At 34.1% G+C, this 18,875-nt stretch overlaps 2 protein-coding genes and 1 pseudogene across 2 annotated transcripts; 2 read left to right on the top strand and 1 right to left on the bottom strand.

Annotated features, from left to right (window-relative positions):
• LOC133795129 (uncharacterized) overlaps positions 1–18,875 on the top strand; it is a 130,292-nt pseudogene that overhangs the window by 54,357 nt on the left and 57,060 nt on the right.
• On the top strand, positions 8,563–9,868 carry LOC133796121 (F-box/kelch-repeat protein At1g80440). The gene has a single exon (XM_062233602.1). The coding sequence runs from the start codon at positions 8,684–8,686 to the stop codon at positions 9,752–9,754; it is 1,071 nt and encodes a 356-aa protein (XP_062089586.1). The 5' UTR covers positions 8,563–8,683; the 3' UTR covers positions 9,755–9,868.
• LOC133793529 (disease resistance protein RPS5-like) lies at positions 10,816–18,460 on the bottom strand. The gene is made up of 6 exons (XM_062230858.1): positions 18,152–18,460; positions 15,394–17,567; positions 14,649–15,314; positions 14,196–14,275; positions 12,168–12,413; positions 10,816–12,045 (listed from the first exon to the last, which is right to left on the bottom strand). The coding sequence occupies exons 2-6, from the start codon at positions 17,227–17,229 to the stop codon at positions 11,022–11,024; spliced, it is 3,852 nt and encodes a 1,283-aa protein (XP_062086842.1). The 5' UTR covers positions 17,230–17,567; positions 18,152–18,460; the 3' UTR covers positions 10,816–11,021.

Below are 18,875 nucleotides of genomic sequence, written 5' to 3'. Positions count from 1 at the left end.
TTTGAGAAGAATTTGGAAACTAATTGAATTTTCTTTTCCTGTATCGGGCGTTTCCACATTTTTGTTTTATTGCTTTTTTAAATGGAGTTTTATTTATTTCTTCCAAACATACATAGTTCTCAACTTGCTTAATCAAAGGGATTCTGTTGTGTTGAAATAGAGCGCGTTTTTACTCCATTTTCCTGATACAAATAATTATTTTGAAAGTTCTCTTCTTTGAAACTTTTGAAGAAAGTTAATTTCATGCAGAGATATATGGTCCAAAGAAAATAGAGTCAGTTAGTCTACCACATTCGGTTTTAGAAAAATAAAATAAATTGTTTTGAGAGAGAGAATAATTTAAAAATTATTTTCTTGTACCTAACTATGTTAATAATTTAGCATTTTCAACTTTCACAAACAAGATACCTCAACTTTTTTCGAGCTGCCACTTTGCAGGTTTTGTTAGCTGCTAGTATATAAATATGATAGTTTTTTTATCATCTAGTCAAATACAAATAATGTCATGTAATCGAAAACTGTTGCTAGGATTTTGTTATTAAAGCATATATAAGTGATGAATGAACCAAGTAAATGTGTAATGGAATATTCTTATCTGGACACATTATTCAAAAGATGCTTTACAGGCTACAGATCACAAGTTTATTGATTTGTTTGTTTTTATAACATGTATTCAAATATATCTATTTGATTGGTGGCTGCCTCATCTACAAATTTATTATTTAAAAAATTGAAGCTGAAGCTGGTCATAAACATTTGAGACAAAACAATATCATCACCAATTTCTATTGGAAGTCCAACGCACTCTTTTCTAAGTTTTGCTTCAGTAAGGTTTTAATGACCAATCCAACAACAGCGCATATTTTTGCATTTAAATTCTGTGGATTTTTCCTTTTGAATTTGTAATTATTTGTCCCATTTCCTTTTGAATGGTCTATCTTGTATTACCTTTCTTTTTATTTGGTGTGAGGTCTTTCAAAATGCGTCAATATAATTTGGACGTGACTTTGGAATTTATGATGGTTCCCTCTTTTTTATTTATTTATGTACTTAATTTAATTTAAAATTAAAAAAAAACTGGTGTTTCCTATCATAAAAAACATTTTAATTTTAGGGACAAAGTTGGATTGGTATGAGATAAATGTGTGTGATAATACAAAACCGTGTTGTCATTCATAATATACCTGGGGTGACTTACTGACCTTATGTGCTTCTTTGGCTTGCATTATTCAATTTAAACATTAGTGAAATCAATATATACATACATCAAGGAATGGATGTATATATTTTGAAAATCACCTTAATATACATGGTCTCTATTCATTAAATTTCTCGTACCGTCCATTGACCGGTGTTTTCACGTTTTTCTTCTTCTAATTGTTTTTTTTTTTTAATTTTATATATATACAAATGACTAGGAATATTAGAAAGAACACAAAATTATAGTAACTCTATCACATTCAAAACGAGCTACTTGTTTGGAGTATTTTAGCTCAATTTTTCATGTTAATAAAAATTGGTCATAAGAAGAAAAAAAATCTATGTATGTTTATATTATTAAAATGCAGCAGGTTTAGACTGTGATGTCAAAGTAATTTTCTCCGGCAACTAATATTATTTCACCTTAGGCAAAGATGATGGTCTATAAATTATTTCATTTTCAAATAATATATGTTATTCCGCAGAAAGAAACAGCTGTTACTAAAAAATTATTAGTTTCAACTATTTTGATCAATATATATATAAAATATTAATACAAATGCCTGTCCAACTAAAAACCATGTTATAGATTCTTAGCCACTTGATGAAATAATAAGTGATAGGTGTCTCTCTAAATTAAGAATAGATAAACTCAAACGTCGTCGTCTCTTGAAGACATTAATTAAGTTGGTTATTGAATTTGACAAATATAATTATGAATCACAAGCCTTAATTAATTTTTGAAGAAAAAATGATGATGAAACAATCATAGTTGTCGTTCTTTTCCTTGAATTTAAATAATAATTGTCTGTATATAAAATAATGTAATAAGAGATTGAACAAAAATCACATAATTCACATTTAAGGATCCAAGACTTTCTGTCTCCAAAATTATTGGCCTTTTTATTTTCTCCCGCCGTGTATAATAAATATAATTCAAAATTGGGTCACAAAAAAATGTTTAATTCATTGGCCTACCGTGTAATTGTCTGTACACGTCATACGACTAATTCTTACCATGACAAAATGTTTTTTTTTTGTTGATAAAATATAAATGTAACTTTCAAACCGGTATTTTACGTGTTCGATGGGAATACACTGATTATAGAGCTTTCAGTCCTCTGCATTGTAATATGCATATAAATATTTAAAATTTTGACAAGTGTATTTTATAATAGAATTTACTTTATCAAATGACGTTTATATATATATAATAAATGAAGATTAGTATAAGGTCATTTTAAAAAAAATGTTTAGTTAAAATGACTATGGGCAACAAATCCCATGAACGGGAAGTTGGAAGTTCAAGTTGGTTACTGTGGTCTCCCATTGTTTAATTTTTTTAAATAAAAGTGTTACCAGAAAATTTTGACAATATTAAAAAAAAAATATCATGGATAGAATGTTTATGCAAATAAATACCATGAGAAAAAACGGTTCGATAAATACAGTATTCGTAGCATTAATCCAACGGCTAATAATTCAAACAGATATTGATTTGTTTTTTAAAACAAAATATGAAGTTTTTCAAATTCTTCTATTTAAAAGTTGAACTTGCCATTTTTAGTATGCAATTTTATTGTTATTTGTTTTGAGCTTTAGATTCACTCTATTAAATTTGTAAAGTGATTGCTTGATCTACTCCACGTGTTTACCTAGTTGGCCTATAAAATAGTGTTGACAGGTACTCCTACGTGTCCAATCTGATGACGTGTGTGTATAGTGATGATGATATGGCGATAAATATGTGTCATGAATGTGCCACTAGGCAAACACTGTTTAACAGCAGAAATATTTATTACTGTTCTTAAAATAGTGTTGACATTAATATATAAATATATAGTATTAATGATATGCTGCAAAAAAAAAAAAGTATTAATGATAGCAAATTTGACTTATTTTGCACATATGTTATAATTAGAGATGGGCAATTTAATCTAGAAACCTAACAAAAATTCACTCGAATTTCTCATTTTCCTCATAATTCTACTTTCATAATGCCTTATTGGGTTCCGTGATTTAAGATAAAAAAATATTAGCAATTGTTTGTCTCTTGAAAATTGTAATAAGATAGAAGCTATTTTGAATAATTTGATATTGGTCCTAGCTAGACAAACTAATGAAACAAATTCAAGGGTCTTGTCCCACTATACATCAAATAATTCTAGCCATATTAGTCACAATTTTTGGACTATGCGTATAAATTTTTTTCCAAATATAAAACAAGTGGTTATGGAATTATGCACATAAAAAAATAAACCCTAAAATCTTTGCTTACTTCATGGCCGAAAACCCGACATTCGCCATTGGTAAATCGATTATAATATAATGAATCGTCATAGAGATAATGAATTGCGATGCTTTACTCTAATTGGTTTGTTTTATTCTTTAATTGATTTAATCACTTGCCTCATTCTTATCGAAGTCTCTCCTCGTTAATTGTTTTTAAATTAGGTAATTTATTGTACCCCTTGTTTCTTATATTTCTCAATGCATGTGATTTCGGGTGTCAGCACATATATAAATATATATATATAAATGTTTCTTTCCATCAAAGAATCATGCATGTAAACATGCATCTTCACCCTCAACTTGTCTCTTTATCAATATATATATATATATCTATCTATATATTATGTGCATAATATAATAATATTAGCTAGACCAACAAAAGCTAATCTAAAAATTAAATATGTGATATAACTTATGCTTGAACCATTGCTTGCTACTTTAAAATGTCAAACAATATTTTATATAAGCTATCTTAATGATGAGTTTTATTGTCCTTACATTTCCACGTTAAGTAAAATTTCTTAAAGTATAATAGTTATAATGGGACTTTTTATATAGGTTGATATATTAAAAACGCAACCAATATAATGCTGTATAAAAAAATATCAATAAAATTGAGTAATTGAAAGCTATTCCCTAAGGAACCTATAAGGCACCTTATGACATAGCTAGCCATGTTCTGAAACAAATAATTAACAAACAACAATTGAATATTATATCTGGTTAATTAGAGTAAATTATTTTTACAATTATCTCAATCCAATTGATTTGACATTTTAACATTAGCCAATTGGTCACAGTATAATATCCATATAATAAAAAGTTGCGGGTCACTTTTTTCTTTTTTCTTTTTCAATATGGACAAAAATATAAAAAATAGTAGTTTTGTGAATTGTCACAATCTCTCTATTTAAATAATAGTCAATAAAGTTGGGTCGTGGAAAAGAAAATTAGGAAAAAATTCACCACCATCCATCGATCTATATCCAACTTTGCTTAAACGATTTGGACGAACATATCAATTAATAGAGACGGTTTCATCAATGCCACTGCTATACAATTGTAAGTATCCACTTACCCATAAGTTGCTTTCAATATCCCAATAAAAAAATAATAAATAAAAAAAAGCTAACAAAAGCTTCTAGAACTCTTATAGTGCTGGGACCTGTGATGACTCTTCACATCTTTTTTTTTAACTTTACCAAATAAATAAAAATATACAATATATATGTCTTTTTCAAATTATTTTATATTAAGTGAAATTACAGCAACTAGACCCAAAAGTCGGTGTGATTGGTACATAAAGAGATGTTGTATATATCCTGTGTTTTAATTTATTTGAATTGTAGTTATACACTATAATTGTCTTATCCTATGGTTATTTTTTTTGGTCAGTCTTATCCTATGGGTAATTGATTCTAGCCAATTAGACTTTTGAAGTGTTAACTTTTATTTTTCTCTTTCTTTTTTCTTACTGATTTCTTGTGCCCTGGTCATTTGAACCCAATTTAATTTATGGGGACTAAGATCAAGAAGAGAAAGAAAAAGGGATTTGTGATATAATAAGATACCAAAAGTGATATTATTCTCTTTCAATATTATATAATAATATTTTATATATATATGCTCTTATTCAAAACCAATAATTCATCCCGGCAAAAAATACCAATAATTCAAAGAGCGCTATCCAAATTTAGAAAATATCTTCAAAAGAATTCTATGCCCATGACCCATGCTATACATTATTAATATTAGTTATTTTTTAATAAAGAAAAAGAAAAATGCCCCTCGAGCCACGTGGTGGTCCCACACAAGGTCTGAACTGCTAAAGCGATGAGCATACAATTTATTTTACCACTTTCAACGCAAGAATGTTATTTGAATTAAAAAAAAAAGTTTTTTTCATAAAAACACTTAGGAACCTGATTTTGTATGGGAAATTTTAATATGTAGGCTTGATAAAAGTTATAATTACAAATAAATACTAGGCATATTAAAATTTATAAAATAATACTAATTTTTTGTACATTACCCAAAATGCCATTTTTACTTCTTCCTCATTCTCATTTCTCTTTTCTCTCTTCTCTCTTCTCTCTTCTCTCTTCTCTCTCTCTCTCTCTTATTTCACTCTCTCTCACCTCACAACACCACCACCACACTAAATATTATATTTCGAACAGATTTGGACATGATTTTTGGGTTTTTTTTGCGATTTTTTTCAGATCTGAAACTCTGAAATCTGTAAAAAATCGACACTGCTCGATGGTGGTTCGATGGCGCTCGATGCCAGCTCGATGAGACCTTCAAAATCATGATTTTTCATGAAAAAATGACTTAGCTCGATGGTGGTTCGATAGTAGTTCGATAGTGGCTCGATGGTGCTCGATGCCAGCTCGATGAGACCTTCAAAATCATGATTTTTCATGAAAAAATGACTTAGCTCGATGGTGGTTCGATGATAGCTCGATAGTGGTTCGATAGTGCTCGATGGTGCTCGATGCAATTCTTGTAAGAGACATAATTTTTCACTCGGGTGTCAGTTTGGGGTGATTTTTTTTTTTATTTTGGGTATTTTTTCAAGATCTACACGTTTGACATGTTAATATGCACATTTTGGAAGTGTAACACTTGTAAAAAATAGAAAAGTGCAAACATACCTCATGTTTAAGACATCTTTTGGTATATTTTTAAGTTTTAAACTTCCCAAATGTGCATATTAACATGTCAAACGTGTAGATCTTGAAAAAATACCCAAAATCAAAAAAAAAATCACCCCAAACGAACACCCGAGTGAAAAATTATGTCTCTTACAAAAATTGCATTGAGCACCATCGAGTCATTATCGAGCTACCATCGAACCACCATCGAGCTAAGTCATTTTTTCATGAAAATCTTGATCTTGAAGGCCCCAGCGAATGGTGGCTCGATGGTGCTCGATGCCAGCTCGATGAGACCTTCAAAATCATGATTTTTCATGAAAAAATGACTTAGCTCGATGATGGTTCGATGGTAGCTCGATAGTGCTCGATGGTGCTCAATGCAATTCTTGTAAGAGACATAATTTTTCACTCGGGTATCCGTTTGGGGTGATTTTTTTTTTATTTTGGGTATTTTTTCAAGATCTACACGTTTGACATGTTAATATGCACATTTAGGAAGTTTAAAACATAAAAATATACCAAAAGATGTCTTAACCATGAGGTATGTTTGCACTTTTGTATTTTTTACAAGTGTTACACTTCACAAATGTGCATATTAACATGTCAAACGTGTAGATCTTGAAAAAATACCCAAAATCAAAAAAAAAATCACCCCAAATGGACACCCGAGTGAAAAATTATGTCTCTTACAAGAATTGCATCGAGCACCATCGAGCACTATCGAACCACTATCGAGCTACCATCGAACCACCATCGAGCTAAGTCATTTTTTCATGAAAAATCATGATTGTGAAGGTCTCATCGAGCTGGCATCGAGCACCATCGAGCCACTATTGAACTACTATCGAACCACCATCGAGCAAAGTCATTTTTTCATGAAAAATCATGATTTTGAAGGTCTCATCGAGCTGGCATCGAGCACCATCGAACCACCATCGAGCAATGTCGATTTTTTGCAGATTTCAGAGTTTCAGATCTGAAAAAAATCGCAAAAAAAACCCAAAAATCATGTCCAAATCTGTTCGAAATATAATATTTAGTGTGGTGGTGGTGTTGTGAGGTGAGAGAGAGTGAAATAAGAGAGAGAAAGAGGGAAGAGAGAAGAGAGAAGAGAGAAGAGAGAAGAGAGAAATGAGAATGAGGAAGAAGTGAAAAGGGCATTTTGGGTAATGTGCAAAAAATTAGCATTATTTTGTAAATTTTAATATGTCTAGTATTTTTTTGTAATTATAACTTTTATCAAGCATACATATTAAAATTTCCCTTTTGTATTAGTCAGGCCCCATATATTTTTAAATTGTCTTATTTACATCACTAAATGTTATTATTTTTTTTAATATTCATAAAAATATAAAATAAATGGTGAATTATTATTAAAATATTTGGACATTTAATTATGATAATAATATATATGATATGAAAAAATATATATTTTTATGTCATTTTTAAAAATATTTAATATTTTTATAAATTAAATTAATGTTTCATTAAAAAAAATTTTAGCTACATTATTATTGTATAATTAATATTAATAATTTTTCTATTATCAATTTTTATTATATTTATGCTTGATACACTTTTTAAAACTTAAACGAATATATAAAGTTATCTAATATAATAGTATGTATATATATATAATTAGTTATAAGTTGTATTAGGAAAAATTTACAAAATAAAAATAAATATGTACATAATAAATATTGATAATTTTGTGATAGTTCAGTTATTAATATTAAAAAAAATATAAGTTAAGTAATCTAATTTATTTTAAAATTGATTCACATTTTTTAATATTTTTTTATGTATTTTGAAAGAAAAAAAAATAACATTTAGGAAATTAAATAATACAATTTAAAAAAATTAAGGATCTAATTAATGTAAAATCAATTTAGGAACCTAAATAATATGAGTAATGATATGTACACTCAAAATATGCACTCAAATATTACACACAATGACGTGTCACTGCTTTTTAAAATGGTGGATTGTGATTGATTAGACTAAACTGCCATATCACTATGTGTAATGTTTTTGTGTATATTTTAAGTGTACGCAAATAATATAATTTGAAAAGATGAATTATCTAACTAATAAAAAATCGATTTTCATAGTGTAAGTTTTACAAAATATAAAAAATAAATTTTAGTGATAAAAAAAAAAAAGAAAACTTCAAAACCAATTATGTCAATAAAGCCAAGAAAAAATTAAAAGCAACGGCCGCTCCAGGTTAATTGTTAATTAATTAATTCATAAGGTCAATTAGGGCAATACATCTACAATAATAAACCTTCTAGAAGGTTGAAGTTGGATCTTATCACAACAAGCACTACTGCTAGTACTCCCCCAATTTCTTCTTTTTGGTTCGTATAGGGGTCCCTCCCTATATATTTCTCCCTCCACAAACTAACCACTTCTCATAATTTCTTCTAGAATATCATCATCTTCTTCTCTCTCTGTCATTGGATTTTCTTGCCAAACTTAACCTTATTTATACACCATCTCTGTTTTTCTCTTTCTTTCATTCCCCAACCATGGAACTAATTCCGGGTCTTCCAGATGATATCGCCCGTGAGTGTTTGATTAGAGCTAACCACCAAGAGTTTCCCACGATAGCTTCCACATGCCGAGCTTGGATGGCCGAGATTCAGCACCCCGATTTTTTCCAGCGAAGGAAGGCCGTTGGATTAAGCCGGAATCTGATTGTCATGGCGCAAGCTATGGTTCAACCCGGACGTGAGTCCCGTTCCGCCACCACCAAGTATTTAGCAACCCCGACTTACCGTCTTACTGTTTTTGAGCCGGAGACGGGTCGTTGGTCGGAATTGAATCCCAGTTTCGGATTGACCGAAGGGCTTCCCCTGTTTTGCCAGATCGTTCGGGTCGGATCCGATGTTATTGTTATGGGCGGGTGGGACCCGAGGACCTGGACGGCCTCCACTGCCGTGTATATTTACGATTTTGTCCAGGCTCAGTGGCGCCGTGGGACCGACATGCCAGGTGTACCGAGGTCGTTCTTCGGTTGCGTGGCGTCTGAGTTTATGGTCTTCGTCGCAGGTGGACACGATGATCAGAAAAATGCCTTGAAGTCAGCCATGGCGTATGACGTGGCGAAAGATGTGTGGTTGCCCATGCCCGACATGGCAAGAGAACGTGACGAGTGCAAAGGTGTGTTCCACTGTGGCAAGGTCCACGTCATCGGTGGATACCGCACCGAGATGCAAGGCCAATTCGAGAGCAGCGCGGAAGCTTTTGATGTTTCCACGTGGAAGTGGGACCCAGTCCACGAGGACTTCTTGGAAGCCAGCTCATGCCCGAGGACTTGTGTCTCCGGTGGCAATGGACTCATGTACATGTGTCGAACAGGTGAGGTGGCGGCATTGGAAAACGACACGTGGAAAGTAATAGGCAATTTGCCTAATGAGATGCGAGAAATCGCTTATGTTGTTACCTGGCAAGATAAGCTACTGGTGATTGGCTCGCCCATGTTCGGTGAGCCCCACACTGCTTACATGTTAGACACGAAGCAGTATACGTGGACAAAAACATTAGTACCGGAGGAGTATTCGAGTCATGTTCAATCAGGGTGTTGCTTAGAGCTCTAAAAGAATATATATATATATATATAAAAAAAAAACAGTCCGAGGATGTAACATGTTTTTAGTTGTTGACACTTGATGTTTTGAGATTTATGTATATAAAGAATTTTGTTTACTTTATTTGTGCTAAGTTCCATGCCTTTACTTTACTGTTCTAGAGTTGATAAATTGTTCAATATAGCTTTCTAGGCATTTAATTCAACTATGAATTTGTAAAAAATGAATAATTCTCCATCTTGAGTACGTAAAATATAAAAAAATTGGTTGGCTAAATTCCCTGGCTTCTTTCTAATTTTGTACTAGAGTTATATGACTTTTGGTGGTAGTGAATTAATACAAGTAATATAAAAGTCAAAAGAACCACGTTCGATGTTAGCCGTTGGATGATTATGGAGATCCATACTATGGGGCCGTCCACGGGTCCATTGTCGTTTTCTCGTGCCATGTTTGGAGCTGAAATCTCTCACGAATGAGGTAACAAATAAAATATGGACATAATTAATGTATTGGCCTCATTTTCCGTTGCGTGCAAGAAAAAACGCCAGGCTTGTCATGATGAGATTGCAGGCGTTTTCCCTGAGACAACAAGGCTGCAGATTAAGATTTCCATTACCTGACAAGTCCATGGTATTCCTCAATCCTAAGGCATCATCATCCCATAGATTCAAACGATTCACATAAAAAATATAAAGATAGAATGAAATGAAAAAAAAACCCAATAAATGATGAGGTTAGGACAGGACAGCACTTACTTTACTACTCCAGCTAGACTGTTTCAATTTCATGTGACATTGTGACCCCAGAACCCACAAACACAATGTCATATCCTTTTTGCAACTTTTCCAAATTTGTAAGCACCAGCTGGCTTTTACACTTTCTCTTTTTTCCATAAGTTTGTTCTTCTCTTCTTCACAAGCTAAAATAATCACAATTAACAACACCATATATCACGGATCAACTTATGCATCTTTACTAGTTGTTTTCAATAGCTTTTCTCTTCGTTTTCTTGTCATTAAAAAAGTGTACTTTATTCAAGTAATTAGAATTTGTGGATTGTCTTTAAAAACTACATGTGAATACTCGGAGCTTATCAGTTGGGGCAAGAGAAAATATTGCTGGAAAAAGCTGGATTTGTAGGGACAAAAGGGAAAATGTTGTTTTAACATGTTGAAGTGACTTAAGTCGGCCAAATCCAGTTCTTCCAAGCCAAAAAGAAAAAGAAAGAAAAAAAGTTAATCAATTCAATACTTTTTGAAGATATCTTACATGAATTCTAACTCGGAAACTCTACAAATTTAAAAAATATAAATTTTGGGGAGATAGGGACGACAGTGTAAACATATCTGAAGGAAGAGAGAGAGTCTTCATTTCCAGTGACAATTTCATCCAATGAGACAAATTTTGAACTGAAGAAACTCTCAACGTGATTGTCATCCCAAACCAGCTTTTCCAACCATTCTCTCTGTCCTTTAATTTTAATCAAACTTTCCTTTGCACTGTTGAAATCGAAAGGGAGCTTCATTAGACTGGGGCAATTCATCACTTCGATCTCCTTCAGAACAGGAAATGCCAAGGCTTGCTGTGGACGTATGATGCTCTTCAGCTCCGGAAGGTCTTGCAAATGTAGCATTGTGAGACATGAGAATGCACTTTCATCCCCAAAATCTTCATTCAAAAGTTGTTTAATTGATGAACAGTCTTTGACTCTAAGAAACTCAAGGCATGGAGCATAAACCAGCCAATTCATATCAGGCAATTCACACTGAACAACCACCAAAACACGAAGGTTGCGCAGTCTTTCAATGCATAGAGACTCTTGAATCCTTTGCTTTTCCGGATAAATTCTGAGAGTATCAGCATTCCATATCTCAAGAACCTCCAGATGTTTCATTCTGCTCAGAGATGAAGTTGATAAGTTGAGTGTAGTGAAAGACCACATAATTGTAAGGTTTCTTATACACCTTTGTAGCTTACTACTGCTCAATAGTTTTTGGACAGAAAGGGTATCAAATATGGAGATGCATATGTCATCCATGTGTTCCAAGCGCTCTAACTCCTCCAATAAGACTATTTCATCATACAGTGGACAATAATGCATTTGACCTGGGCTCTGTAATTTACTAAACACTTGCAAATATGAAAGACTTGATAGAACTTCCCTTGGAATATCAATTAGACTATAAGTATCATTTAGTAAGAAGCACCTCAATTTCTTGAGATTCTTAATATCAACAGGCAAAGTCCTCAAAGCAGTTCTAGACAAATTAAGATATTGCAAATTTTTTAAGCTAGCAAATCTAAACTTTGATTACCTGACAAGTCAAGTTCTCGCAAGGCATGGATGGCTTCATACAATTCACTTGGAAACGTTCCAATCGAGGTACTAGTTATAAGCATTGTAATAAGTTTGGGACAAAACATTACTCCAGCAAGATCTTTGATTTCATGACTCCATAATGATATTCTTTCTGCATCTTTCCATTTTGCAAATTTGCCTGGCCTTGCAATTTCTCTAACCAGAAACTTGTTCTTCTTTTGATCGCGATCACAAGCTAACCACAAGGCCATATCACGGATCACATCGTGCATCTTCACAGATTGTTCTGTATCACCCTCTTCCAACAAGCATGCTAGCTTCAAAGTTTCAATGGCTTCTTCTGCTTGTCTTCGTTCATCATGTATGTCATCAAACTCATCAAAAAAACCCTCCCCACCCCAATCCACTTATCAATAAGCCTGTTCTTTACAATACTAGAGCCCTTTGGAAACAAGGAACAATATAGAAAGCAAGACTGGAGAATAGTACTAGGCAGATGAATTTAGTTGGCAACAAATGGGTCCTTAGAGTGAAGATCAAACCAGATGTCTTCTTAGAAAAATACAAGTCTCATCTTGTTGCCAAAGGGTATTTGCAAAATCCGGGTAATGATTATACTAAGACTTTTACTCCAGTTGTAAAACCGGCCACAGTAAGAATTGTTCTCACACTAGCTGTTTCTTCAAATTGGCAAATCACTCAGTTGGATGTTGGTAATGCTTTTCTAAATGGTACCTTACAAGAGCTGGTGTACATGCAACAACCTCCAGGTTTCATTGATCAATCAGCCAAATCATGTTTGTAAGCTCAACAAAGTCTTGTATGGCTTAAAGCAGCCCCCCTGTGCATGGAATGACAAGCTCAAACACACCTTATTTCAAAAGGGTTTTATTGCATCAAGGTCAGATAATTCCTTATTCATTTATGGATCTGGTGCAAGTTTAATTATATTGTTGGTCTATGTTGATGACATCTTAGTTACTAGTCCTAATGAGTTATTAGTATCTCAACTCATTCACAATTTGAACAAGGAGTTCTCTGTCAAGAATCTTGGGCCATTACACTACTTTTTAGGAGTTGAAGTTGCACGTACATCTACTGGATTGTATCTCTCACAGTCTAAATATATCACAGACATATTGCTCAAACTTCATATGGAAGGTGCCAAGCCAAGTCCAAACCCCACCAGCTGTACTCACAAATTATCTCTCACTCTTGGTGACCATTTTTCTGATCATAAGTTGTAAAGAAGCACCCTAGGAGCTCTACAATACTTGACAATAACCAGGACCGACATTGCTTTTATTGTCAATAAGTTGAGCCAATTTATCCATGCTCCTACCACAGTACATTGGGAAGCTTGCAAACGGTTGTTAAGGTATCTTAAAGGCACTATACATGAGGGGTTACTCTACAAACCTGCCATTGATCTTTGTCTTCATGCTTATTCAGCTGTCCTGATGACAGACGTTCAACATGAGGCTATGCAGTCTTTTTAGGTGAAAATCTCATCTCTTGGTCTGCCAAGAAACAGCAGGTTGTTGCTCGGTCAAGTACTGAAAGTGAGTTCTGTTCTCTAGCTAATACAGCTGCTGAAGTAAAGTGGATCTCTTCTCTTTTAAGTGAACTTCGTGTCTCTCTTCCAACAGCTCCAGTAATATGGGTTGACAATCAAGGCGCTGCCTCATTTGCTGCCAACCCTGTTTTCCATGCACGATCAAAACACATAGAAATTGATCTCCATTTTGTCAGAGATCAAATTTTGGCTAAACAACTTTAGGTGAGATATGTCCCCTCTGTTGATCAAGTTGCAGATGTACTGACTAAGGCATTGACTACTGAACGTTATCTCTACTTAAAGACCAAGCTCAAAGTGTGCACAACACCATTTCGCTTGAGGGGGATGATAAACAGTGTAGTCTTACTGTTAGTTAATTAGTTGTCCAAGTTAGTTGCAATTAGTTTTTCTGTTAAAATTTTGTTATCAGTTGTAATCTTTCTGATTCAAATCTTGTAAACTCCTTCCTATGAATAAAGTTTGATTCTAAAAGCTTGGTAACTTTTGCAAGCCTTTGATATACTTTCATAATTGTATCTAAGATAGTTTCTTGCATAGATAAGTTCTTTTACGTAGTTATGACATGGATGTAGGAAGACGAAACAAACAAGATACCAATCAAAGACTGCCAACGGCCATATCCATATGCTGTCTAAACAAAATAAAAGACTAATAATTTTTTTAAAAAAAAAAGACATTAATTGAAATTGGTGCGTGTTTATATAGCCAATCAACCACAGGAGACTGAAATCCAGACATAGTAGCTTTCTTTAGACCAACAATTGGAGTCAATATTTAAGATTTTAAATCTGCTCTCTTTTTCTATGTCTTCTCCATGTGAAAAAATTACACTTGGAACTCTACAGATTTCAATAATATGAACTTTGGGGAGATAAGGATGGCAGTGTATAAATATCCGAAGGAAGTGAGAGTTTTGGGAGAATGCATTCATATCCAGTGGCAATTCCATCCAATGACACGAATTTTGAACTGAAGAAACCCTCAACATGATTGTCATCCCAAACCAGCTTTTCCCACCATTCTCTCTGTCCTTTAATTTTAATCAAACTTTCCTTTGCACTGTTGAAATCGAAAGGGAGCTTCAGTAGACTTGAGCAATTCAACACTTCGATCTCCTTCAGAACAGGAAATGCCAAGGCTTGCTGTGGACGTATGATGCTCTTCACCTCCGGAAGGTCTTGCAAATGTAGCATTGTGAGACATGAGAATGCACTTTCATCCCCAAAATCTTCATTCAAAAGTTGTTTAATTGATGAACAGTCTTTGACTCTAAGAAACTCAAGGCATGGAGCATAAACCAGCCAATTCATATCAGGCATTTCACACTGAACAACCACCAAAACACGAAGGTTGCGCAGTCTTTCAATGCATAGAGACTCTTGAATCCTTTGCTTTTCCGGATAAATTCTGAGAGTATCAGCATTCCATATCTCAAGAACCTCCAGATTCATTCTGCTCAGAGATGAAGTTGATAAGTTGAGTGTAGTGAAAGACCACATAATTGTAAGGTTTCTTATACACCTTTGTAGCTTACTACTGCTCAATAGTTTTTGGACAGAAAGGGTATCAAATATGGAGATGCATATGTCATCCATGTGTTCCAAGCGCTCTAACTCCTCCAATAAGACTATTTCATCATACAGTGGACAATAATGCATTTGACCTGGGCTCTGTAATTTACTAAACACTTGCAAATATGAAAGACTTGATATAACTTCCCTTGGAATATCAATTAGACTATAAGTATCATTTAGTAATAAGCACCTCAAGTTCTTGATTCTTAATATCAACAGGCAAAGTCCTCAAAGCAGTTCTAAACAAATTAAGATATTGCAAATTTTTTAAGCTAGCAATTCCCTCAGGTAGCAAATCTAAACTTTGATTACCTGACAAGTCAAGTACTCGCAAGGCATGGATGGCTTCATACAATTCACTTGGAAACGTTCCAATCAAGGTACTAGTTATAAGCAATGTAATAAGCTTGGGACAAAACACTAATCCAGCAACATCTTTAATTTCCTGACTCCATAATGATATTCTTTCTGCATCTTTCCATTTTGCAAATTTGTCTGGCCTTGCATTTTCTCTAACCAGAAACTTGTTCTTCTTTTGACCGCGATCGCAAGCTAACCACAAGGCCATATTGCGGATCACATCGTGCATCTTCACAGATTGTTCTGTATCACCCTCTTCCAACAAGCATGCTAGCTTCAAAGTTTCAATGGCTTCTTCTGCTTGTCTTCGTTCATCACGTATGTCATCAAACTCATCAAAAAAACCCTCCCCAATCCACATATCAATAAGCCTGTTCTTTACAATACTAGAGCCCTTTGGAAACAAGGAACAATATAGAAAGCAAGACTGGAGAGTAGTACTAGGCAGGCTATCGTAGCTAAATTTGAGAAGATGATAAACATAATCAGCAATCCCTGAAAAATGTGATAGGGAGCTCTGTAACAACTCAATCCCACGTTTCCAATCCTCTAGTTTTTTCCTGCTAGCCATGGAACGCCCAATGGTAATCAAAGCAAGTGGCAAGCCTTGGCACTCTTGAGCAAAAACTTTGGCAAGATGTGGTATATCTGGATGAGAATTCAGAGCTTCTTTTCCCACCTTCTCCAAAAATAAATCCAAAGCTTTCTCTTGTGTTAAGCACTCAACTCTAATGCAACTATCAGCCTCCATGTGACCACACACTTCCTTGGAACGTGTCGTAAATATTACTTTGGACCCATTATCATCGTTTGGAATAGGAATACCAAATTTTAAAAGATCAAACCTTTTCCAAACATCATCTAGCAAAAGAACAAATTTTTTCCCTCTTAAAGTCTGGTATATTTCTATGGATCTGTCTTCTGCTTTATTGGCATTCCATATCTCATCCGGAATCTGTAATTTGTAACGAAAAACATCCTGAATTCTGGTTATACTTGCTTCATTGGATACCACAACCCAAATGACTACATCAAAATCATTTCTCGTACCAAACAACTCATTGTTGATCCTTTTCAAAAGGGTCGTCTTTCCAACGCCGCCCATGCCATACAAGCCAATAATTCCCACACTTCTGTTCTGGATGCTACTCCAAACCTCACGCAAGGTCAAGTCCAAGCCCACTGTTCTCTCTATAGGCATCTCATCCACCGGAGGGCACGGCAACTTGTCAGAAACAGCATCAAATTGTCCATTGTTCAGTAGCCTTTTCACAGTATCTAGCCTTCTAGCTACCAACTTTCCAAGCTTGTGGCTAAAACAGCCACCCTTGAAGAAACCACCAAGACATTTGTTGTTCCGGGTTTGGTGTTCTTCACGAGCTTTCAGCAGAATTAGATTCACTTCTTCTTCCATAATTTCCACATTTTCCAACCAGCCCTTCACTTGGTTTGTACACTGCAAGTTTTGCCTCTGAGAAAATTCAACTCTTCTCTTTACATCTTGGTTTAGGTTCCTGAGATCATTCATGGCATCACTCAAGGATACCATATTCTCTTCAAGTTCATGAAAGTAAGCCATACTCTTGGCCGAGCAATCCCACAAGCGAATACCTATGTCTAATAATGGACCCGCACAGCTCAAGCAATCCATGCCAATAAATAGAACAAGAGTAGTTGTAGAATGCAGAGATTAAATAAACTAATCTATGTTCACTTTGCTTTTACCATAAACAATTCAACTCACCTTTTCTTTCTTTTTCTTCTTACACTACCATGCTACGTGGGTAGTATTCCTTCTCACTAATGAATTGTTGAGCTTTAAACTGCATCAGCTACTCAAGCGCAGACTATGATTGGTCAACGAATGTCGTTAAGAACACTAAAGAAAATATCAATCAAAGTCTTCCAATTCCAATGATTTGTGTCCACGGTCATAAGCATATATATATATAGTGCTGAGTGTGATTTGGGCGCTCTGCATTTTCATTCCTAAACAAAATTAGGGAAAAAAATTTGCAAAGAAGTTAATAAATTGAATTTGGTTGGGGTTTCTTTATCCAAGCAATTAACCACAGAAACTTAAGAAGTCCATACAGAGAAGCTTCCTTTGGACATCCAATTCGAGTCAATATTTGGTACAACCACCAAAGCTTAAACACAAATAAACAAATAGTAAAACATAGCATTACTACAGAGGACTTAACACTAATACTGGTAAATCTCAGAACATTAAATTTACTCGCTTGTATTAGTTGTGATAACGCCCCAAAGCATTTTCCAATTAAATACGTAAACAAAAAAAAACAATTAAAGACGTATACTGTTTGTGTTTCTAATAATTTTTTTTTCATACTGTTAAAGAAATTGAACAAATATCTAAACAATTGGACTAACTGCATTTTCTATAAAAGAAAATCCAAGCCTACGCTACAATCTTGATCAGAAAAATTAATCCGAAGACTACCGTAGAAAGAAATGAACAGAACAAGTGTTGACTAGTTGGAGAATACAGAATTAAATCAAATAATTTTTTCTGATTTCACTTTGATTTTACCATAAACAACAAAACTAACCTTTCTCTGCGGGAATTCTACCACGCTAGGAGGGTAATATTCCTTCTCACTCAACAATTGTTGTGCTTAAAACCCCAGCTACTTCATTCTGGCTTAATTTACAGAAGCTTTCTATCTCTCAAGGAAGAAAAAAAATTTCACAGGCGAAGACTGATTGACTTGGGCAATAAAGTCAGGAAGACGAAACAAGATACCAATCAAAGACTGCCAACGACTTATGAGTCATAACCACGGCCATATCCATATTCTGTGACTGTGGTGAGTGTGTTTTGGGAGCTCTTCATTTGCATTTTTATTAAAACGAAATAGAAGACCAATAAAAAGGCAAAAAAGTCAAATAAGCTGAATTTGGTGCGTTCCAATATTTATCATTAAAAAAAAAAAAAACCACTGGACTCTGAAGTCAACGGAAAGAAAAAATAAATCTCTTTTTACCAAACAAGTAGGTAGAAAGTGTTAGAATATTACGTAGACTAATATAATCATAAATATCATAACCACACTCGTTAATATAAGATTGTCTAATAATGTCAAATCCAATATGAAATAGTTAATAGTTACTAATTGCGTCAGAGATACAGAGAGAACCCTTATGACTATAATTGACCCATTAAATTATGGTTCACCATTAATAATATGTATTAGCCCAATATTCTCTTAGGGTTAGATGGATGCGTTCCTCCTCCCCCGACTGGAAGAATGGTTCGGGCAGAGGACGAGCTGG

The sequence above is a fragment of the Humulus lupulus genome, chromosome 8, assembly GCF_963169125.1.
Source record: "Humulus lupulus chromosome 8, drHumLupu1.1, whole genome shotgun sequence".
Lineage (NCBI taxonomy): Eukaryota > Viridiplantae > Streptophyta > Magnoliopsida > Rosales > Cannabaceae > Humulus > Humulus lupulus.
Note: the sequence above shows the minus strand (reverse complement) of the source record. Positions and strands in the feature narration are given on the sequence as shown.

Excerpts from the sequence above, each read along its gene's own strand:
- LOC133796121 (XM_062233602.1), top strand. The coding sequence starts at position 8,684 with ATGGAACTAATTCCGGGTCTTCCAGATGATATCGCCCGTGAGTGTTTG.
- LOC133793529 (XM_062230858.1), bottom strand. The coding sequence starts at position 17,229 with ATGGATTGCTTGAGCTGTGCGGGTCCATTATTAGACATAGGTATTCGC. Across the intron at positions 12,414-14,195 it reads TACATCCATGTCATAACTAC|ACAAGCAGAAGAAGCCATTG; the intron begins GTAAAAGAACTT and ends TGATGAACGAAG. Across the intron at positions 12,046-12,167 it reads AAAGATCTTGCTGGAGTAAT|ATTTGCTAGCTTAAAAAATT; the intron begins GTTTTGTCCCAA and ends ATCAAAGTTTAG.